A 24,366-nucleotide genomic window follows, 5' to 3' on the forward strand; every position below is an offset into this window, starting at 1 on the left:
TTAGGCCTCCTCAGTTTGCTTCTGTCTTAAGGCATTTGTAAAGTTTTGCAATGGCAGGAAGAGGTTCCTTCTTTTGCTGTCATGCAGGAAGACTCAAAGACGGTCATAGCCTCAGATCCTGAGGTGAGCTTCTCATTAAGGAGCCATCCTGCAGGATAGCCAAGGGATCAAGTGCTGCTGGGTGCCAGTGGTAGTAGTGAACGTGGCACCCCACGGTGATGTCAGAAGACCACCTAGCCCCAGGGAAAGGGGTAGGGATAAAAAAATCTGATTTTGGAATCAAATAATCAATATGAAAAAGCTAAGTATTTGTAAATAAGCAGTCTTATTCCTGCCTTGAGGTTAAAATAGGTGATGCCTGTAGCTGGTGTGAGTTAGCATTGATCTATTATCAGGGTTTTAGTACCCAAAAATATGGCCCTATGCTAATGGAATACACAAAGTTTGCCAAAGTAACAAAATGTTTGGCATGAGAATCAAAGTTGAAATTCATTGTTAAAAGGATTTTTATGGCCTATACCAAATGCTGTCATACTGGTTTGTAATCACTGTTGCCCTTTTTGACAGCCACAGAAGAGAAGGGCAGGAATGAGGCTAAAGAGACAGCAACTGTAATTTACAAATTTGATTTTTCTGATGTTTCCAGCAATGAAGCTGGGAAATTTCACACAGCGACTGAAGCACTGCGGAGTGTGAGCACTCAAAATTTAGCAGAAATGTTTTTGCTGCTTCACCTGATTTTTACAAATCCTTCTTCCAAGTTTTCTACGCAGAAAACTGACATTTTCACATTTTACACTCGTCTCCTACCTCAGGTACAATGAAACCTTTTGAGTCTGCAGTGAAACAGGAGTGTGAACTGATGCATTCAGTTACTCATACATCATTTATTTCTGATGGGGACTGAAGTCTTAGCCCTAGCTGGGGTCCCTACAGGCCAGAGCAGGGATGGAGGAGGCTTTCATCGCCATTGCCTCGGGATAAAGAGAGGAATCCAATCTCCAATCCTGTCAATCTGGCGTTTTTTGACCAGCTCGTGTAGATTGAACATGAAAGAGGCAGGGGGCCTGATTCTCAGCCATGCGAGCCAGGTTGTCTGGATCCCCTCGCTTCGCACAAGTAGGAGGTGGGCAGTTTGGTTTCCTAGTTTGTCCATAATCTCACACATTCTGCTCTTTTTTGTTTTAGAGGCTCCTTCCGCTTCCTTTTCTCTCCTGTTTTCTTTTCTGCATGTGGCACTCAGCTGGCCTGCTCTGCTCTCCTCCCCAGCTGCCTCTTCTCTCCTTTCTTTACCGTAAGTACCTTCTCTTGACTTTACTCCTGAGCCTTTGCGTGGTACCTGTGCTCATCCCAGCTCAGCTGCACCAAGTGTGCCTTTTCCTTTTCCAGATCCAGTTTCTCTACAACCCTGTGTGTACTTGCTCATTAGAAGGGGATTTTTCTGCCTTTTTTTTTTTTTTCCCTCAGCAAACAGAGGAATTCACGCCTCCCAAGTGTCTGCTTCCCAGATGGGTTAGCGCTGCCCAAGGGCACGAGAGGGACAGGGAGGGCGCTGCAGCACCGGGCGAGCGGCACCGGCTCCATGTTGGGTGAGGCCTCCTTGGAGCCGGAGGCCGTGCATGGATCACAGCACTTCGCCCGCCTTTCTCGGCGCCCTGGCCTGCATGGCACGGCCCAGAACGGCCACTTTTGTTGCCCCTGTAACAAGGAGTCACAGGGCTGCATGGAGATGATGCTGTGCTGGGGGTGTGCAGGAACCTGCCCGGCTTCTCTCCTCTCTGAGGGGCAAACAAGCCCACTTGGACCAAACAGGGGAGCACCTGTTGTAGGGAGGGATTAACCGTGAGTGTATGTTGTCTTGTGGGAGTTCAGAAAGTTGCTTTCAGATTTAACAAAGGGAAACTCATGGACTGTGTCCTCCATAAATCTTTTTTGGAACTTTCTTGTTTTCTACCCATCCTTTTTCTAGAATTTCTGTTTTCTTTCTAGCCTGTTCCCATTCCCTGTAGCCTGATTCACAGACCTTTCTTTAGGCTCTTTTTACTTCTTCCCAGTCCCAGGCCATTCTCAAGTTTGTTTCTCTGTTCTCTGATGCCAAAATGAAACTTGGAAAAATCCAGCTTTGAAGAAATTACTTTTGACATTATAAATTAAATAGTGGGAGCGCTGGAGCTAATCTTAACATCACTCCAAGTCCGTTGTAGTCTAGGGAAACAGCGTTTCTAGCGTGCTGCTTCTCATATGAATCAAACATCTAATTTATAAAAATGGTTAAGGTCATGAGTACAATGTGGCATGAAAGCAGCTGAACCAGAACCAGGCAAGTTTACCCAAGAACCCGCAGCATTACAAACTAGTGTGCAGAAGTATCCAGTTTGGGTTTGTGCAGGCAGTTTGGCTCAAGACACAATGTGGACAGGCTTGTGACCTGCTCAGCCTGCTCTGTTGTAGAAGCTCTGTTGACGTGCAAGCACACTCCAAAATACCCGTGATCTGAATACCAGCATTTGTGTTTTGTGTCTCTGGCAAAGAAAGGTTGCTCTGAACACTTGAGAACGTGGCCATGTGGTTTGAAATGCCCTTTGGACAATATTGCGGGACCTGTCAGCCCTGATTTGGAAATGGTTCACGTGCACACTTAGGACCCTTTAAGCCAAGCAGCTATAAGCATACTATAAATCTCTTTGCTAAAAGGAGGTGCTTCCCTGAATCACAGCTTCAGGTACAGGTTGGTGGCACCAAATACTGACACAACCGTAGCGACAGCAATGTCCTGACCTGCAGAGTCACAGAGAGGAAGACACGGCTCGCTTTGCTCGCGTGACGTGGGGGCTCCAGCCCTCTTCTTTGACGTGTTTTTAACGTGTAATCCTCTTGTTTGCAGCTGACTGGGACGATACTTTTCATTGCTCTGCTGATTCTCTTTCTGCTGCTGGCTCTGGCTCTTCTTTGGTGGTTCTGGCCTCTTTGCTGCACAGTGGTAAGTACAGAATTTGTCTTTTGATTTTATTTCTTCTCTTTTCTGCCAAAGGCCCAAGTTAAAGTGTTGGACTGGGCAGTTGGACTTTTTTTTTTTTTTTTTTTTTTAAATACTGCTGTCTGGCTTGTAAGGCCATGATACAAGTGCTTAAAACACCTGTTTAGGTCACTTTGGTCCAGATTTTTTGAACATCACAAAGCCTAATTTTGACAGTGACTGAGAAATTAATCTTTTAACGATTTAGGGCAAGATTTGCAGAATGCAGAATTGTTAAAAATCTGGCTGTTCAGAGCTTCTGGAGATGCTTCCATTGAGTAGCAAAGAATATGAGGAGAGAAGCTTAATCAGATGTTTGGCAGCTGTAACAGCAGCTGGACCCAAGATGTAGGGATTGTTACTTTAGGTTTTGCTTGTTACTGAAAGCATCGTGCTGCTTCTCATTTCTTCACATAGCACTGGACCAAGTGGCTTGAGTCTGCAGGGTGTCATGGATTCAGTTCTGTGCTTCGTTATGTGGCAAAGACAAGATCTAAATCTTATTTAAAGTCAGTGTAATGTAGGACACTAAGTACTCATGCTGCAGATGACAAAGAAACCAGCTAATGAGATCATTTGAAATTTGCACCACTGGGAGAAACTCTGCAAAATATCTTCAACAGTTGCATAGCACCATTTCTGCATGCCTCTTCTTTTTTTTAAAAAAAAATCATAAAATGCTATTGCTTTCATGTTATTTGTCAAGCATGCAAGTCCTAGAATTATACATGGAGCGGAAAGTTCCGGGCATCTCACAGGAGCCAGTTTTCTCCTGATAGGCCTGGAGCCCTGGCCTTTCTACTCTCATGTGTGGTGCCCCCATTGCTCCAAACTGAACGTTGTTAGCTGTGAGTAGCTAGTCTGCTGGTTCCAGGCATTATGGTGCTCTGTGCCATGAGAATCGCAATAATTTCTGTGAGTTTCTCACATGGGTGTTGCTTTGCAGGGTCAAGTCTCGTGTTTGCAGAAGGGGATAATAAATGAAATGTATGGATCATGGTGGAGGTGATTAGACTGTATGAGAGAGCCTTGAGTTTGTCCCTGTCCTTCTTCCTACCACTGCCTGAGCTTGGCCCAAGTTTCTCTAGGGATACAGATATGTTGCTCAGGACAGACTTAGAAATCTGCTGAAAAAGAGCAAAAGAGCATAGCACGAATATGTGCATGTGCTGTTACTGCCCTTTTTAGATATGACAACACATTTTATTTTATTTTATTTTATTTTATTTTATTTTATTTTATTTTATTTTATTTTATTTTATTTTATTTTATTTTATTTTATTTCTTGGAAGCTGCAGACTGAGCGAATACTTTGCAGTAGCTTGAAAGCCAAATGGCATATTTAAGGCAGAGCTCCCAGACTATGGAGCTGCTTAATGAGGTGCTGCCTGACTAATTGGATATTCCATGCGTGCGTTTAGCTTCTCGTCTACATTTGTTTTATGCTTGTCGAAAAGCAGTGGGACTAGTGCAAGGGTTGAATGTGGGAGAGTGGAGCAGGGCAGCCTGTCTGTGCAGCTGGCGAGGAAGCAGAGGGCGCAGCCCTGGGAGATGGGTGAACCCTGCCATTAACTCAGATTTCTCCTGTTCTTTGTAATCCAGGTGATCAAGGAGCCGCCCCCGCCGCCGCCCCCGGAGCCTGTGAGTGAGTTATTCTGGGCTGTTGCTGTGTCGGCAGCTGCTGGTGCTGCCCAGAAGGGTCAGTCCCGTGGGAGGCATAATGACACCGTGAAGGCTGCGAGAGGAAGGCTGTCGGGCTGCTGTGTACACACATAGTGCCACGGTTCCCATGCACAGAGGGAAGAGCCGTCTAGTGCAGAAGCTCACGGCCCTGCAGCTCAGCGCAGGGATGGAGGCCGACGCGTGGAGCAAGGGGCGGCCAGAGCCGCCTTCCTGCTGCTGTGGGGCGGGAGCCTGCGCGGGTGCTGCGCTGACCCTTGGCAGGACGTTCAGCCCTTCTCTGCTTAGCCTTGGAGCTTCTTCGAGGCAGGGTTGTGTTCAGCTGGGTTTGGCATGTGACGTACAGAGGCCTTAACCTCAGCAGAGGTATCACTGTGCTATTCTGCATCTCCAGAGTGAATTTATGTCTGCCTTTATTTCTTTCCCAGACACAGACAGTTAACCCATGGAAAAATACTTGCCTAATCCACAAGAGAAGCATGCAGTTTGCTGCTAACTTACTGTAACTTGGCATGAATATCAGGAGGCAACCACAGCTGCTGTTCTGAGGTTGCCAGAGGCCACCACTACTGTCTCTGTGATGCTGGTGTTAATCCTGAGCAGCAGTACTGTGTCAATTTTACTTAGAATATGCACCAAAATTCTTGCCTCTTTTTGGGTGACTGGTGTTGTCATGAGACATGCGATTTCAGCCATGCTGTAGAGCAGAATTCTCAGATGCTTTGGGATTATTCTCATGAGCAGAGATTGTAGATCAGTTCAGCCTTTTTGACAGTATACCAGCTTCCAGAAATAACACAGAATACAGATGTTGTCTATTCCTTTACTTGACCATATCTTTATTCGCTGTGGATGGTTGCTTTATTATATATAACTTTAGCCTGCGAGTGTTCTGTGACCTGCCCTTTACCTATTATAATCTGTCGTTACTATTATTGAATTGTGTTTAGCTACCTATAAAAGCTTGTTCTAAACCACAAACATTTAAATTTTCATAATTTTAAGAAATGTATGTGGTGGCTGTTGCTACTCTGTATGTGGTTTTATGTGTTTAGTGTAGAGAATATTGATGTAACCCCTTTTTCGTTTGCACAAGTATAAGCCAACACTGTTAACTGTGTGCAGTCAGACAGAGTGCAGCTCTCAGGCTTGTCAGCAGTGAAGGTTGTTACACTTGAAGGCTTGAATTTTGTGTTACATCCTATGGAAGAGGCAGGGTGTTATATATAATACTTCAAAATGAAGTGAAAGCAAATTAATTAAAACTGTTGATATAATTCACCAGATACTGTCTTAGAGGTGGCACAAAATGGGAGGAAATTGATTTATTTACTATACTCTTCCAAGGGGGGGGAAAAAAAAAAAAAAGCATTGCTAATAGTATACGTATTTCTAACCTTAAAAAAACCATCACCACCAGCCCGACTCTGGTCTTGCCTAGTAATACTAAATAATTTGTTGGTGGAACTGGCTCGTGAACCTTAGCAAAGAGATCAGATGTCACCAAATAAGTTATGAAAATACCTTTCCTCAAAAGCATAATCTAGCAGTGAAGTAAAAAAAAAAAAAGAAAAACCTAAGAAAAAAAAGCTATGTATTTTTAAAGTTGCTGCTAGCATTTGGACTCTCAATTCTTTTCACATTCTAAAAAAACACATAGGATAACTTTGAAAAAATGTCATGCAGTAATACAAAAATAAGTTGTGCCCTTCTCTAGTGTTTGGATTTCACTTGATTTCTCAAAGTGAACACAAAGTCATTCCAAGCAAAGTGTTTCTAAAATCATACTTACAGTGATGAAAATAAATAGAGGGCACGGCGCATGGCCCGTCCAAGAGCAGCACTCGGTTAGGGTGGTTTTTTTCTCTCTCTGTTTTTGTTAAAGAGGTGAGGAATGCAAGTGGCATGGTGGGCATCTTGCCAGGCCCTGCCTCAGCTGTGGCCCTCCGTGGGGCCGACATCCCTGGGGCGAGCAGCGTGGCCACGAGCTGCACCGGCCCAGTGCAGGGCCGGGGAGCCCGCCGAGCCCCAGGCACCTCTGCGGATGTGTTCCCAGGGTGCTTCAACCAGAGCTGTTTGCTAGCTTTTAGCTAAGCAAGAAAAGGAGGAGAAACTCAAAGTAACCTTGGTTCAGACTCTCCCACATCCCAGAAGAAAAATCTGCAGTCTTTATAATTGCAGGGCAAGAACTCTGGATCTGAGCTTCCTGCAGACTTGGAGATGTTCCAGTCTCCGTCCCAGTTCCAAGCTGTGCAGCTTGAGCAAGGCTCTACAAAGCATCAAGCAGCCCAAACTAACTGGTTACAGCTGCCACAAAGGAGGGTCTGATGCACATGTTCAAAATTTCACAGTGGTATCTTTTTTACCCTGTTAGGTGAAATTAAGTTCTAAAAACACAATTAGTAAATGATTTCTTTGGGTAAACTGATTGCCATGTTTTCTGCATAGTGTAGTGGCAAGCCAGTATAATGTACAATTCATTTCTGCTTTGCCTTCCCTTAAAAGTCAGTTGTGATTTTTAAGCTGAATGCATATTTGACTAAATAAAAGCAGCCTGGAAAGGGGAATAAGCAGTCCTCTTTGGCTTCCCTCGTTAAAATTGCAGCTGCAGAGACAAGACACTTTTGTTTATTGTCAGCATGAAAATGTAACACACAAAGCCAAGTATCCAAGGATCGGACCATAGGATGCTCGCTTGTTTTCCATAGTTTATGCGATTTATGTGTGAACAGCAGCAACATCTCTCTGTCTTTCCCACAGGAATCGGATGATGAAGATGGATTGCCAAAGAAGAAATGGCCAACTGTGGATGCCTCTTATTATGGAGGCCGAGGTGTTGGTGGAATTAAGAGGATGGAGGTATTTGGCTTAGCTTGTTTGTTCGTTTGCTTGTTTCCTGTTAAAATCAGAACATTTAGTTTTAAATTTTAGCAATATATTTCATATGGTTTCTACTCTGAGGGAGTAGACACTGGAATTTAATTTTGGCCTGACCACATGATTGCACCTGCCAACCAAGTAGGCAGATATCAAGCTGTCATCATTTGCATTTGTAATTAATTGAGTCTAGCATTATTAGTAGGAGCAAATTAACAAGTTCAGAAGTGGGATAAGCACCAAATGAAGTTTTAATTTACTGAACTAAATCCTTCTGCTGGTGCAGTGGGGTCCAGTTCTCTCGACTCAAGCAGAAATAAGCAGATTTTGAGCATTTGAGGGTGCAGTGCTCATGGTACCTGGCTAGAAGCAGTTTGTTTGAGAATTAAAAGCAGCAATTTTTTCGGTTGAGCGCTAACTCCTAATGCACTGAGGATTTGCCTGCAGAAAATTTTACTAGTTCTTCCATAGAAAAATTGGCCAATAAATCGAATTTGACCCTGGAACTCATGCACAAGCCAGACTTGAGGTGCGAAATAAGGCATTACTGTGGAAGAAATGTGCCTTGTGCCCTTGTGTGGCATGTGTGTTCCAGGGAGCCAGTGGATAACACAGTAATCAGCCGCTAACACCTGTAAATTGGCATAATGTAAATCTGTTTAATATTCCCAGCTGTGGCTAATATAAGGGAGGGAACTGGCACTTATTTCTATCTGCTGAGGGTCTCGTGATGTCTTTCAGGTATGTCACACCAAAAACTGCATTATGTCTAAAAAGTAGCTCACGCAGGTATAGTAATGTGAGCCAAACGAGGGTCTGGACCAAACTGGGGCTAGCAGAGTGAAAGCAGTTGTTTCTCCACACGTCCCTGCAAATCTGCAGTGGACATGCTCAATCTTAATATTCCTGTGGTATTTGTCTCTGGAGAATGTCACTCTTGATGCCGAGCAGCTGAGCAGCTCCGTGGATCATGCACTGCCCTCAAATGCCAGAACATGTCTCCTTGTGACCAACTTGGCTCGCAAAAGCAGAATTTCAGCATAAAATAGTCACTGTATAGTAGGTGAGCAAAAAGCTGCTGTCCTCTTCTGTGGCTATACCAGGTCGTCTTTATCAGAGCTGTTCTAGTAGTAGCTGCACAGCCAGTTTGAAGCCTGAAGCTCTCAAGAAGCCTTTCAAGTACTGCCTTGTCCACTGTCCACTGCCCTTTTTATTTATTTATTCATTTTTTCCACTTTTGAACTAAATAACAGGAGCTCCTGTAGAATTTTTTTTTCAGCTGGTGTTGCTGCTTTTTGAAAGACAGTGGGAAGTGTATTACAGCTATGTCCTACCCTAGCAGAGTGCTTCAGCTTTCCCTTGGAATTGAATCTTGATCTGTCCTGGGTGTTGTGACTTCCCCATGATCTTATGTTACCAGAAAATGCGAATGCTGATAGTTGTAGGCTGGTTTTGAGAGAAATTATTTGACTCTTAAAGGTGTTTCTCAGATTACAGTAGGATTTAGGTGCCTTTGTAAACTTGGCTTCATCTCTGGTGGCATCTGGGCCATCTAATGGGACCCAGTTTAATATCTGGAAACTACATGCTGAGGGGGACTGCTGAAGTGTCTTTACTTACAGTGTGCTCTCCTGACTTCAGGTGAGATGGGGAGACAAAGGATCAACAGAGGAAGGAGCAAAACTGGAGAAGCCCAAAAATGCCATTATTAAGTTGCCAGAGCAGGAATATGAGCCATGGGAACCCAAGCCGAAGAAGCCTCACGTGAGAAAACCCCCTTCTCAGCGGAAATGGTACACACCGATCAAGGTAACATCTGCATCCCACGTTGGATGGGGGGAGCAGAGATCTTCTCTAAGCTCAACCTTTCTTTTGACGTGCTTTGGAATAGACAAATGAGGAAGATTTGCTGTTGCAATCTACTGGGGGCCCCTGTTCAAGGCAGTGCCCCTTGAAGGCAGCACAAAGAGGTTTGGATGAAGCCTTCGTTGTGCTTGCACTGTGGCAATGGCCTCGGGTTGCTCTTCCCTTCCAGTTCAGCCACAAGACATAGCGTTTGATTTTGGGCAAATCACTCGCCCTCTATGTGCTTTTTCATCCTTTTTCTCCCGTGTCATTATAGTATCTGATGTCTCCCTGTCTCTGAAGTATGTATCCTCACGCAACCCTTGAGGAGCAGCGCAGTGCTGTTATCTCCCCTGGCAGGCAGGGAAGCTAAAGGCCACGTGAGTGACATGCTATGGTCACCCGAGAAGCTGGTGGCAGCGTCCCAAACCAGTGCTTTGTGCAGGGTCCACCTCCCCGCCCTGCTCTGGCCGACTTGCAGGCGGGTTTCACAGGACTTCAGTTTACTGTCTGGAAATTACTTGTGATATTTAAAGCGTGCGTAGGTAGCTTGGTAGGTCGTCTTTTGGCTGCTTGCCCACACTATGTTTAATCTCCAGTCAGTCCAGTGCAGCAGACGGATTTTTGTTATCCTGCCTTTGTGGATGTGGCACCTTCCTAACTATACGGCTAGGAGAGCTGCTCACATCATGCCTCAGCCGCCCTGTGTGTAACCCAGCTGGGTGGGTTTGGCCATCACAGGTCACGGGCACATTGCCTGCTGGGCACATGGCTCTCACTGTCCAGATAGGCAGTACACAGAGAACCAAGGGCTCAGCAGCCAGTTATGTGCAAACACTTTTAATACAGAAAGGTTTAGTCAAGTCAGCTGTCGTTTAATCTCTATTGTTATTTCAAGCCTTCTTGGTCACAGCAGATGTTTCTGTTCCAGGGCAAGCTTGATGCGCTGTGGGCTCTGGTTCGGCGAGGCTATGATCAAGTGTCTCTTATGAGACCGCAGCCAGGGGATAAGGTAAGACACACCACCACAGCACTGCTGTTAGCAGCAGCAGTGCTCTTCCTGCCTCCCACCCCCTGCCCTGCTGTTTGGGATTATTTTTGGTCACTGTTGTTATCTTTTTGTGTGTTTGTGCGCTCATCTTGTTCCATATTAACATAAAAATAATTGTAAAAGTTGCCACTAAATCTAGAAATTTCAAAATGAGCTTGAGTGTTTGCTGTGGCATATGTTTAAAAGTATCATTCCAAAAGCTTGACAAGAATGTCTCCATTGAGATGCCTGGAGCAGCCACAGTAGGAGTTGGGTGGCTGCAGCACTGTATGAGCATCTTTTCATCACTCTGGGTTCTTTGCCTTACTTTCTTGGGCATAAGTGCAAAAAGCACTCTGTGGATTTAACAGTGGTTCCTAATAAGAGAAATAGTGAACGATGCAGGTGATGAAGAAATTCTAGCAAACTTAAGAGAACAGAGTTCTGTGCCAAGTCACATTTATCTGTTATATCATGTATATAGACAGAGCATTTACTGCCTTGCTAAATTCTGTTGGCTAAAAGGAAGATTAGCACTGTAGCCTGGAAGGTGCTGGAGGTAGGTAGCAACCTGGACCTGTAGGCTCCCAAAGAGTAGTTTCTAGTGTATCCTGTTCATTGTAGAATTGGGATTTTTTGGAAAAAGAAATAGTTTAAAAGGGAGAGATTTTCTTCTGCATCTCTTGGATCTGTGTGCTTGTCTGTCTGTGCTCTGCCTCTGGGTTACAGCAGTTCAGATAGGAGCTCTCTTGCAGTTTCCCCACACGAGCCTTACATCATTACAGCTCTGTGCCCTTTTTTTGCCGGGGAAACAACTTTCTAAGACTTGAGTACTGCTGTGTTGAACTGTTTCACCTTCAAATTTGACTTCCTGCAGCAGAGCCTTGATGCAGGAGGGTCAAGCTAAGACAGAACTATTTTTCTCCCTTTCTATACCCCCTTCTCTGTCCAGAATCTCTATTTTTCACCCCCTGCCCTCAGGGAAAGGGGTCAAGTTACAGCAGTAGGGGCCAAGAAGTGCTTTTTCTGGGGTCGAAGTGGGACGTAGGCCCTAGTGCTGGACTTGTCGGCCTGGATGAATTTCAGTCTTAACACCAGGCTTGAAAGGTGGCTCTGATCGGCATCATTTAGGGCAAGTGAGTCGCATTTCTCGAGTTTTTGGCAAAATATGGTGTGGCGCTTGGCTAGTTATTACTGAGCACCTCATCTTCAGGATTTAAACTTTGGGGTCTTCCAATTTGCTGTTGCTGTGTGAAGGAACTGAGAGAACAAACTCAGCTTCCTATGTGACTTTGTAAAATGGTCTCTTAACTTGTTTTATTAAGCTGCGTTTTGCTAGGCAGCTGTGCCCGAGACACCTTATTTACTTTTTAAGCACGATCTAGAGCCTGTGAATAGGCTCTTTAGGCCCAGCTGTATTTTGATAGCACTAACATTGTATAATATGAATCTATCCTCTGCCTTTCACTTGCTTGGTTGGTGCGTTTCTATCGGTGCAGAGCACAAGAGAGTCTCTGTTAGCTGAAGCGGCCAAGAAACATGCAGGGGGCTGACTCGGAACAGGGATCCTCAGTTACTTTCCTTCCAGCTCTGCTGTGGGGAGGAGAAGGGATTTAAAAGGAGGTTATGTAAAACAGACCAAGCTGAAGGATTATTGTATTAGAGGGAACATCAGAAAATCAAATGTACATCTGGGGAAAAGGGTGGAAAGAAACCTATTGAGACAGATTGGGTGGAAGAATAGGATAATCTCTGTTCCCTGCTCTGTGAAACCAACTGATGCCAAAGAATATTGAGAGGGAACAAGAAAGGGACTTGCCATCATTCTGCTGTGGAAGTGAAGGGCATCACAGTCCTGCATTTCATGGAGAAAGCCATCACAGAAAAGAGCAGAGAGGAGCATTATTCAGCTGACTTTTCTAGCAGCAATCCCCCAGGCCCGAATTGTCCCTTTTGGAGCTAGGCAGTTTCGGGGAGAAGCGGGGAGGCGAATGTGCACAACTGCATGTGGAGCCATAACGTTTGGGGGTGTGCACACGCACGCGTGTGGTGCTGGTCTGAAAAACGGGGGAACGCCGTCAGTGACACGGGCGGCCGCCCCAGAGCTGGAGCGATACCCGGCGTGTGGAAACTGAGCGGGGCGCCAGAGGCTGCCGGGGTGATCCCGGCTCCGATGCCAGGAGCCTCGGCCTGGCGGGACGCGGCCTCTCGCGTGCGGTAGCAGTGGGGGCGTCTTCCTCCATTCCGGTGCGCGTAGGGAAGCCGAGGCCGGCGTCCCGGTGGGCGACTCCATTCTCTGGTGGCCAGGGACTGTGCTGGGGAGAGGGGAGCCGCTTTCCCTGGGTGGCATTTTTGGTTCCTTGGTTTTTCTTGTTGTTTTGCGGAGGAGTGATTCCTTGTTTTTGGTTTATATCTAAGGTAATTTTGTAGTCATCCTGAGCTGGTCAAGACAACTTAAATGTCAGGAGGCAAAAACAACACAGAGTTGCTGGGAGTGATTGGGAGTGGGTTGTAGCTCAGAAAGTTCCAGAAATTAGTTAAATTACGATTTAACTCAGGGGAGGGAGTATTGGCGATGCAGGATGTTTCCTACTGGGAAAAGATAATCCACCAAAATTAATATTTTCCAAATGTGTTCTATAGTTTATCTCATTTTTTAGGGAAAAAATATTTATTTTTCAATTAAACTATTTCATCAGAACTTGTGTTATCTTTTTGGAGCCACTGGGGGAAATTGTGGCAAACCATTTTCTTTACGTAATGAACATACAAATTATAGTGAAGGAACATGCACAGTAGGGGAGCAAATGTTTTCACAAGGCTTTTGAGGCAGGGAAAAGAAGTTCTTTTTGACACTAAAACATGTTTTAAAAGCTATTCTTTAAAGTGCTATTTTTTTCATCATTTGAAAGTGAGGAATTAGGTTTAGAATTAGGTTTAGAAGCCTGGGCAGCAGAAGCCCTGATGCCCCTTCCCCTGGGGGCTGTGCCCACAATGTCTGCGTGGGGGCTGCAACCAGCTCCAACTCTTGTCTCTGCTCAGCATCACGGCTGATACTGGCCATTCCCGTTTGTCAGGAGAAGGTCACAGTAGAGTTTGGAAACTGCTCAGATGTGCCTGTCTTGCATTTATTCTGTATTTTAATATAGAAATATAGCCTACAGAAACCACGGCAGTGGGCGGGCAGCGGGCGAGAGGCCGAGTTAGAGAGTGGCGAAAGGGAACATTCGAGCAGCTCCTCCAGGCCTCACGAATCAAAACGGGGGCTACTGGGGACACCAAGCAAACTCCAAAAGCTCCGATTTGTGCAGAGTGGAAGGTGAGGTGCTGCTTTCAAATCGTCTGCTTAGTTGCTGCTTTCAGCAAATTCATTCCATTTTGCATTTCAGCGCATACTGTCACAGGAAATTCTTGGAGTGTTGGTTTACCAAAAACCACAGACAAAAAAAAAAAAAGATTTTTTTTGGCCTGGCAGAATTGCTCTTGTTTACTTTAAGCTTTAGAAAGCAATCTCATTTTTGTCACTGAAAATTACCTGCAACAGAGAGTGAGAGATGGGATTTTGCTCTTACCATCATCTTGCATACCCATGGAACTTGGCTTAGAAATAAGCAATACTTTACCAGTACTATTCTGTAGCTTGTGCATTTGTGCATGCACAGCTCTCCCCTGGGAAAAGGGGCTAGAAACAGATTTTTCTACAATAATCTGAAATATAACAGTAGCCTTTTATTTTATTTATTTATTTTTTCTCCTCATTCCCCAAAACTGAGGGGAAAAAAAAGGCTGATGCACAGTCAAAAATTTAGGACTAGAGGCTACTGGTTGTGGTACAAGACAGGACTTCAGGGTTGATTCAAGTCCTGACCGTAGAGTCACTCTGCAGCTTTGAATAAGCCACGGAAGCTGGAATTTTAAACACCTCGGGAGAAGATACATATTTGGGACCATTATTGTGTGGGTCCTTTTTTTCCAAGACACCAGTCATGTTTGCTTATTGTTTGTGCGTTTGTTAGTACTCTGCGGATCTGGCCATCATCAGTCAGTCTTTACAGTGCTGCCCTTGACATCTACACACCTCATCTTTTCCAAGCACGGAATAATCATGAGAACACAGTCCTTAACCTTCCATACAGCTGTAAGGATTAATTAATGCCTGCCAAGCACGTGAGGCCCCTCAGATGAGAGGTGGACACCAAGACGATGGATTATTAATGACTAGTAATTATTTCCTGGCTGCTGCCCACAGGTGGTTAGCAGCCCGACTGCAGCCCCAGGGGCCTGCAGCCGCCTGTCACTGCTTGCTCGCTGCCCGCATACCAGTGCTGTTTGGAGCTCATGCTAATTATTCTTTTCAAGGCTAAGTAATGGCCTTTAATAGGCTTCCCTGCCACTTGCTCCGAGATGTGTTGTAATTGCCCAAGTAGTAATTGGCAGAGCTACAGGGGGTGCTGGAAACGCAGCACTGTGCTCCTTCAGAGCGCATTCATCAGAGGGCTCTGCCTGATGCTCGGGCTGTTCTCCCTCTGCTTAACCTTTCTGGAGCCAATTACCTTCATAAACCGCTGAAAAATTAAAGAGACAGGGGACAGCGCCTGCCACAGTAGGTGATCTCAGTTTGTCACTTTAGATGAAAATGAGACACATGGAGAACCCGTGTAACTGTATTTTTTTTTCTGTTTCCTTTCTGTGAAGGAGACCAGTATGTGTAAGGCTCCGTTGTGCTGTAATAGGCACAGAACAGGGGGAAAAGGGTCCCTGATGAGCGGCCGGTGCCCTGATTCAGTTCCCAGGATGTGCTGAGCTCTGGAACGTGCAATCAGTACCTGAAGAGTTTCCTGCCCTGCAAGAAGCCCATGTTCTGGCATTACCTCTCACTCATGCTGGGATCACGTTATTTCTGATGTGGGAGAAGATCCCGCAGACGAGCTTCATGGATAGACACCACCTGCTTGTCCCTGGCCAGCCAGGGGCACGCTCAGTCGGAGCAGCCGCGCGAGGCCCTTCTGGAGCAGGGCCGCTGGCGCCAGCGCTGTGCCGCGTAGCACGGGCTGCAGCACGGAAGCTGGTGGGCAATAAGGAGGGTTGGCCTTGTGGTTTAATGAGCCCAGCTGTGCCTTTGGAGGCCTCGTTATGGCCTTTGTAGGTCACATCACTTCTGGCCCCCTGCTGATAGAGAGGTTGACAGTGAATTCTGGTAGAGCGGGACTGTACTCCTAGCAGGATTTTGAAGACTTCAGAAGTGGATGGGGCCCCTGTTCAACAGATGAGGAGCTGCCCCACTCTTCTTAAAGCATAGGTACCATTTCAATACTTTTTTTCATGATAAAGGACAGATTTAGCAGATCTCATTTTCAGTGTTCACAAAGAACAGGACTTTGGGATAAGAGCTGGTGACTTAGTCCCTTGTGAAGTGTGACCTCGACAGTCTCCATCAGGAGAATAGCTCTTCAACGTCCTCATCACGGGGTCCAGGCAGCACTGCACTGCTACTCTGTGACTGTGCTTATGATATGAGGTATATAAGCTGTGCAGGCCTAATTTGGAGTCTGTTAGAATCATAGAATGCTTAAGGTTGGAAGGGACCTCCAGAGGTCATCTAGTCCAACCCCCCTGCACACTCAGGGTCACCTAGAGCAGGTGGCACAGGACTGCGTCCAAGCGGGTTTGGAAGATCTGCAGAGAAGGAGACTCCACAACCTCTCTGGGCAGCCTGTTCCAGTGCTCTGTCACCCTCACTGTTAAGAAATTTTTCCTTAAGTTCCTGTGAAACTTTTGATGCTTCAGTTTCTGGCTGTTTCCTTTAGTCCTGTCGGTGGCCACCACTGAAAAGAGGCCGGCACCATCCTCCTCACTGCCTCCCTTGAGTTACTTATAGACACTGATTAGATCCCCTCTCAGCCTTCTCTTCTGGAGACTGAACAGGCCCAGCTCCCTGTTGACCATCCTTGGTCTCCAGGGGAAGCCCACAATAGAATGTACATATTTTTTAAAAGACAAATGCATAAATAAAAGTGCAGTTGTATCCTGGGGCTGCATGTGCAGATCCAGGAGGCACACAGAGACATTTGTGGCAGCCACTATATTTACTGGTTTCTTGGCAGCACCCTTAGGTCAATGCTAAATTGCCTTGTTTCTTTTGGACTGCTGGGAACTGTGCAGCTTGCATTTCCCTCTGAGTTGCATCGCAGTCCAGAGCTTAACCTAACCAGCCCTCCTCAGCTCTCTGCTTTTGTGCAACTTCTAGTAATTGTACGGAGTCTGTTTACTGGTGTACAGAATTGGTAATGCTGTGACTTCCTCCACAGCTGTCTTAGATCTAGAAATAAAATGCATTATGCAAGATCTGAGTATTATTGCTGTTACTTATACTGAGTTATTATCCTGAATGTCACTTAACTAAGGACCAAAGGATACCCTATTTCTGCTTTCTACAGAGGAGCTGTAATTCTTGTAATTCTGGATGCCTCTGTTCTTACATAAACTACTGTGGTTTGTGTTGTGGTACTAGAAGAAAACCCAGATCACTGTATCTGCAGTTGTTCATGTGTGACAGAAAGATACTACCTAACCTGAAGGGCTTCTGATCTATGCCTATTAAGTCACTTAAGATTATGCTGATGTTTATGTTCAAAGCAAGATGAAAATCCTCCAACTTTATATGCCAGTTTTAGTCTCAGAGGTATACAGAAAGCCCTACTGCAATTACAAGACTGTTGTGCATTTGTTTGCCACAAAATCTTTGGTGGTTTCTGCTGCATTTTAAGATCTTTCTGCCTTTTTTTTTTCCCTAATTGAAAATATTGCTTTTCCTCTCCTTTTGGCGTTTCTTCTACGGAATATAATCACCTAAGTAGAAACTGAAGACTTCACTGGTTGATGACTTTCAGGCTTGGGCTAGTTGGGAATTGTAAAGTGAAGCCTGCAAGAGTGCTGTCCCACTTTGGAGCAGAGCTTTGAGGAGCAGTGAAGAGAGCTGCATTTGCTTCTCTGTGCAGCTGGGAGACTGCTCTGTACTGGTGGTAGGCTGAGAGGGGTGGCAGTGGGGTGCTCACAAAAAATTGCTGCTTCAAAACCCAGCGCTGGCACCAGATGGGCTGGTTAAGCTGCATAAAGGAAACGTGGTAGGGATATATTTGCCTGCAGTGTTAGTTCTCTATAGCATACTTAAAATAGGAAGGAGAGGTCAATGCCAGGACTTGAATGCTTGCGTTACTTCCCTGGTGTATTAATTCCTAGACATAATAAAGTATTTATGTCCCAAAGAGGTCTTCAACACAACTTAAAGTAAAAGCTTTTGGAAGAGGGGAAATTTTCTGATATTCGTTATGAATATGTCAGCTCTGTTACTGACTGAACTGAGTAAGTCTTATGCAGGGAGAGTAACGTTCTTGCAAGACAGCCCAAGAGAGGAATGTGAGAACTACTTGCTCTAGGTAGCAGCAGAGCCACTTCAGGACCAGCCACGCATGGGGAGTTTAGACGTTTGTATCTCTGTTTCTGGCCCCAAACACTGGGAAAAGGAACAAAGAGGCAGTTTGTGTGATGGGCCAAGATCTTAATTTTTGGCTGAGGCAAGGAAGAATGAACATGTTCACCAGAAGTCTCTCAAGAGAGTCTACAGCATTATCTTACACCCTCAGTGTAAAGAGCCTCGTATTCATCCTCTGTGCACACCAGAGTCCCTGCTTGCTCCTGAAGAGACAAACAATTCCCTCCGGAAAGCCCGATGACGTTTAACTACAGCTTGAGCAGGATTGTTATGGTCTTTTGTGGCTTCCTTGGCTTCTTCTAGCAAGCTGCCAATACCTCAAGTGTAGGCCTATTGCACCCAGAAAATATTTGTTGCTCCTGTTGCTATGCTCCCCTTTCTAGGTGATGTCCACATACAACCTCCTTTTCCCTGAATATGCTAAGGGGAAGAGAAAATCTTTTGCAAACAGCCACTGTTTTTTGTGGATTTTTTCTTTTTCTTGAACCACATTCCAGTCTGGTCAGCATTCAAGTGTGGAAATGTGTGGTGCTGTGGTCACAACAAGGGATGTGAATCATGAGTCCTGACCTTGTAAATGCCAGTTCTTTTCCCAAGCTGCTGGATGACCTTGGGCAGATGACATGACCTGGTAATGTCTCTCCTTACTTCCTTCCTACTGGAAGCCTGATCCAAAAAGGTTGGCAGCCAAGAGGAAGGCAATGTATTTTTGCTTTGTGAATACACGTTTAGGTTAGGTGAAGAAATGCAGGTTCAGAAAAATATTTCCATCAGATTCAGATGGGGTTTCATCTAGGGAACTTTGAAATCAATGGTTAATATTAAGTATGACTTCTAAACTTAAGCTTTCTTTATACCCGTTGTCATCTATTTCTGGTCTGTTTGCTACTTTGGACTTTTTAGGGCTCAGAATCAGATCTGCACCGTGAGTTTCTTCAACCACAATCTCAGCAAGGTCCAAGACATGTGATGTTTTGTACATTCCTACAGGGGATCCTGTGATTCTGGCCATTCTTTCAGATGTCTTAGGCCTTTGCTGCAGTTATCTTCTAAGACCAGGCTGGAAACAGGATTCAGCTCCCTACAGAATCAAGCCTGATGGAAATTACTGGTAGCCCTGTCTTCGTGTCTGGTGGATTCTGTGTCACACGCTGCCTCGTCTGTATGCAACAGCCATTCCCTGTTTGGTCCTTGAGCATCAGGCTGTTTGAAGCCAGGACTAACTTTCTGAGCTGTGTTTCCTTGGTGCTTCCCACAGTGAGCTTGTGACATGTGCTTATAGGGGGCTTAATTCCAGTGGCAGAGTAAGTGAAAAGGCATGAGAGTTGTTTTAAAAAGTGTCCTTGCAAATTCTGTCAAGTATCCAGACATGCCTTTGGTGCTACGCTTCCAAATATCACTGCACCTTCCTGTTGAAAACGGTGTTAAAGCTCCCATTGCAGTGTGAAGTGTGTCTGGGCCCGGGACGTGACACCTTTGGCAGTGCCGCGTCGCGCGCTGGGCCGCAAACAGCTCGCGGCTGCCTCTGCAATCGTCCTGGTGCCTTCATCACTTTGCAGTTTTCTATTTGAGCTATCACGTGTGCCTAAGGCAGCTATAGGGCCCCGACTGGGACACTGTTGGGGATTATAGATCACTCCTATGTAGTGATTTTCCTCTCCTTCTAAGAAGTCCAAAAGTCTATGATAAAAGGAGGAACTGGAGGCATTCGCAATTTACATATAAAGGGGCTAGATAATACACTGGATAAAGAAAAGGTTGAACTGAGTTTCCTTTTTAAAAGTAGTGCTGAAGAAAATAGTAATCATATTCTCAGTGTTGGATACCAATACTTCATGTATTTGGATCTTAGCATCTAAAATCCTCTTCAGTCAACGCGTTTCTCTGTCAGCTCTTCCTGGTTTTGGATCACTGTCATTTAAGGTGTTAATTCTGAACTGACAAATAGATTACCCAGAAAATAGTTATTGACAAAGAATGTTTTTTTAAACTTGAAAATATTTAAAGAGCCTAACTCTAGCCTCCCATACAAACAAATGGTGCTTATAGTTAGTTATTATTTTGATACCTAGTAACTGAATCTGGCTGTATGAAAAATTACAAGTTAATGATTTAAGACCTAAAATACTATACGATTAATGATATTATGATCAAGATTAGTATAAGTATAAATATAAATTATATATTTATAGACAGTGTGATCAGCCACCTACTAGCTGCTATAGGAATCTCTCACTTATCCAATACTTTATCCTTCAACACAAAAGCAATGTGTGGGTTGCAAATGTAAGAGTAACCAGTGAAAGTTGAATATGCCTGAAAACCAGGCAGGCTTGTATTTTATGGGACAGACTGTTTTGGTGGCTCACCAATTTCCAGCCTCTATGCTGCAGGCTAATCAGTGCAATTCCCAGGAAATTGGTGAAGGTTTTAATGAGCCGTGACATGTCCAGCACACAGGCAGCGTGAGGCAGCGCTGTGCGCGGAAGCGTTCAGCAAAGGCTGCTTCACATGGACCCAGGCTCCTTGGGAGCCAGCTGCTAAGCCTAGTACCAACCCAAGGAACCGGAATAGTGGGAATGCTGGGCCTCCTTGGATCAGCTCTTTAAAATTACTGTATCCATAATCTGCCTCACTCATAAATCTGATGAGCAGTCTTCCCATTCTATTGATGCTTTAGGATATTCAGTTTAGGTGCATCTGCTAAAAATTTATTCTTTTAAGCACTGTCCTCTTGATTTTTTTTTCTAAGATTTGGCTTACACAAAAGTCGAAACAAACCTGACTCAAACTTGTTGACCAAAAAAGCTTTGCAGCCCCTTTGGTTTCTGGATGTTTAGATCAAACCTTTCACCCAGCTAAACTGACTCTGACTTTCTCTGTAGGCTAGCTCTTAAATATCTTCTCTTGCCTTGTGATCTGAAGATGCATCATTCTATATGCCTTACGCTTTGTAGGTATCATAAAAGGTTGGGTCTATTCTTTTGAGTTTTCAAATTCCAATTTCTTGTTGAGCTAGTGACAGATTTTTAGGAAGCGAAGCAAAATGCTGACAAACCATTCCTATAACAAACTGGGACAGAGTCATCTCAGATAAAGAACAATAACATGGATAAAGCAACCTGGAGAGAAATTTGACTCCTGAACCTGAGCAAATTATGATAATCTCAGATTTCAGTGGCTTAAAAAACTCTGGCATGGACAGGTGAGGCTACATTTGATTTTTGTTAAATACGAGAATGTGTATTAAAAAGAATGGAGCAAGGTGACAGCTAGTGACAGCAGTTAGAGTGGATTTTCAAAATTCTTTTTGCTTAAAAGTGCTTTTGGTATATTAGGTGAAGAGATTTTCTGCTAGGAAAAGATGTGCTGAGCATTACGATCAAAATAGCTGAGAAACAAGCTGTGAAGGCTTTCAAGAGTTTCCTCCCTTCCTTCCCCCCTTAAACCGCACACAAAAACGCATTCTAGGTGGTCAAGGAGGCACTGCCTGGGAGTCCTGAGTGCCCGAATGACACATGTGATCGTTAGCTGGGATAAAAGCTGGAGTCGGGGCAAGGGCACATCCCGCTGCTTCAGCATTTGTACCTTTTGAAAAGCCAAACTGGCAAGCGGCGTGACCAGGCCCGAACAAGTGACCGGACATATGGGCAGGGGCGAGCGTGCAGATGCGAGGTGGAGGGCGGGCGGGCGCCCCTCCATCTGGCGCCGCGCGGACGGAGGCGCGCGGGGCAGCTCCCGCGGCCCAGCGAGGCCGCTGCGCGCGCGGGCCGGGCCCGGCAGGCCCCATTTGCATGGATCAGCTGCTTCCCATGAAGTGAAGCAGCTCCCGACAGCTGTTGTGGCTGCCCGGGAGCACCGCGGCGTTACCGGGATGCTTCCCGAAGGGATGCAGTGCGCCGTCCTGCAGGAGAAGGTAACGCTGCTGAGGACTCTCTGTCCGCGCTAATCACTTGTGTTGACTCATGTGGGGAGAGTGAGGGTGCAGGATACCTTTGGAATAATATCTGAATATTTCTGTCCTTGTTTTACACTGTTGAAGTGAATTTATGTGCATCTGGAGCAGAAATTACTTAATCCTTTTAAACAGTATTAAAAATCCTATGGTTACTTTAAGAAGCAGAATAATTATTTGAGAAAGAAACTTGTGTGGTTTGGGTTTTTTATTTTATTATTTTTGAAGTTGATCCCAGAGGAGTGTGCATGTTCCAGCAGAGTAGACATGTCATTCTGTTGTATGCATTGCAATAAGCACAGAACCCAATTCTTCAACCTGGAAATCTTTTGATGAAAGACAATGGATAAGTTCAAAGTACAACTTGTGATTTATAACTGTTCGTGCCTTCCCCTCGCTATTGGCTGTTAATCCTCCACGAGCTAAGAGCTTGGCCTTGATTTATCAATGGCTGCGTGAAGTGCTCAGAAGAATTTACTCCAGTATGTTGTAGATAAATGAGAGTGGAGGCAAACACTAATAATCTTTTGTGAGGAAGTGTCACTTCAGATACATCGATCATCCAAGCCTTTATTTGTCAGACTCTCCCAATGCAACCGTATTTTTCATGACACAATGCGGCGCATGGCCTTTAAATTACCCATCTGTCTGACAAATCAGCGAGTGTGGCAGAAACTGGCAGCAGTTTGACGTCGCCTATCACTTTAACTGAAGTGAAAGTAATGCAAACAGATTTATGGGATCCCCTTTGATTATAGACTATGAATATATTTGGAATTGATGTTTGGGAGATAGACAGAACGGAGGCAGGAAGGGCTTGTAGGCAAAAGCACTGGGGTTTGCTTTGCAGCTTTACATTTTCTATAAGGGAGTTTGTTCTGCTCTATGTTTTATTTTTTTCTTCTGCTCCTCGTACAGATACTGTCTTCGGAATGGCGTTTTTTTTGTCTTGGGTGATTTAGCTGCTTTGAACTCAAAACCTTAGAAATACCAAGGCTGACTTCTTAAATATTATCTGCAGAGCAGTTGCTAAACATTTCTGTAGTCTTCACTGCAGAAGAATAAATAGCGTTGAATTTCCTAGTAACCTAATGTGTGCTCTGAATAAAGTGGGACATAGCAGAAGAAAAAGGGCCGCTTTACACAGATGCAGATGGCCCCTTGCTGCAGCCCTGGTCCAGGGCTCGTGTCCTATGACAACGCAGAGCAAAGCACTGACTTGACTCTTGATCCAGTGGTTCATCTCAGTTGCAGAAGTAGCCAGGATCCTGCTTGGTTTCCATTCCTGACGCCTCCGTGCACAGATGCTCCGGCCCCAGCATAGTGTTGCTTCGAACCTGGTTCATAAATTAACACCTCTGTAACAAGTTTGCCCTTTAGGAAGGAGACTTTTCCCTTTTTGAGACTGTTATTTGAGTGTAGTGCTGAAGCTGGGACTGAGAACTACTGAACATATCCCCTGTGCAGGCAACAGCCAGGGCACAGGGCTGGGCAGCTCTCCTGGAGCAGTGGGAAGAAGGGGCCTTCTGAGACAGATACCAAACCACTGCTTTGGTTTTCCCTAGTTACTGTTTGTCCTGGAAAGAAACAAACAGGTTATATTCTCCTCTGTGCTAACTGGCTGCTCCTGCCATGATTGCTGCAGGCACAACACAGTCCTGCTGCACAGGAGGAAGGGGTGCTGACCGGTGGAGCTCATCCCTTCCAGCCCACAGTCACTTACTTGGAAGCCAAGTTCCAGCTGAGATGAGCAAAAAGGCAGCTGTAGTGTGCGCTTTTCGGTAGCGGCAGCTGTGAAGAGCCGTTCAGACGCAGAGCAGCAGTGATGTGTGAAATGCTGCTATATTAAAAAGGTAGGGAGGACTTAGGTTGGTGGGATTAGCCAGTTCATCAGGTATGTGACGGTTCCTCTGAGAGGGCTGTTGGCAGTGTCACTCCTGCGTCTTCAGACAGCCTTCATCTCCAGGCTTCTTCGCGACAGTGAAAGGCCTTTCTGACTTGCAGGCACAAGGCTTCTGCCAAGCCTGTGCAGCCAGACTGTTGCAAAATGCCTCCTCCCGTATCTGCTGTGCAAGGCAATGGAGGCAACTAGCACTGCATTCATGCACACACAGCGTTCGGTGTCTGGAGGCCTCCACAGTGACAGCAGGACACTTGGTAACAAAATGTAGTGGCCTCGAGGGGATGAGGAGGGCTGACCGCAGAGATCTTGGTGCAAGACTGGGATTACTGTGCAGGATTGCCCAGCACTGCCCACATGGACCTGGGGTGTGTGCATCCCTCTGTCCATCTGGAACCTGAGTAACAAGAACCTCTGCAAAGCTGTGTTTTGGTTGAAGGTTTTGGTTCCTTTGGTTTGGGATCTTGCCAAGGCTAGCAGGACTGTGTTGTGGAATTGTGGCTTTAGTCTCATTCTGCATAACTCCAGCAGGAGAGGGCAAACAGGAACAATCCGGGCTCCCTGTGTGCCT

The 24,366-nt window shown here is 45.4% G+C and overlaps 1 protein-coding gene across 1 annotated transcript in view; it reads left to right on the forward strand.

The window, feature by feature from the left end:
- Nucleotides 1–24,366, forward strand: part of ANTXRL (ANTXR like) — a 50,371-nt gene that overhangs the window by 25,019 nt on the left and 986 nt on the right. Inside the window, exons 13-17 of the mRNA XM_088528802.1 lie at nucleotides 2,885–2,980; nucleotides 4,619–4,657; nucleotides 7,457–7,555; nucleotides 9,215–9,382; nucleotides 10,350–10,430. Of these exons, the coding sequence (XP_088384928.1) occupies nucleotides 2,885–2,980; nucleotides 4,619–4,657; nucleotides 7,457–7,555; nucleotides 9,215–9,382; nucleotides 10,350–10,430 (483 nt within the window). The remainder of the gene's footprint in view (nucleotides 1–2,884; nucleotides 2,981–4,618; nucleotides 4,658–7,456; nucleotides 7,556–9,214; nucleotides 9,383–10,349; nucleotides 10,431–24,366) is intronic.

Source organism: Tinamus guttatus, unplaced genomic scaffold, assembly GCF_059628265.1.
Source record: "Tinamus guttatus ecotype Peru unplaced genomic scaffold, ASM5962826v1 Tinamus_guttatus_pri_ptg000314l, whole genome shotgun sequence".
Lineage (NCBI taxonomy): Eukaryota > Metazoa > Chordata > Aves > Tinamiformes > Tinamidae > Tinamus > Tinamus guttatus.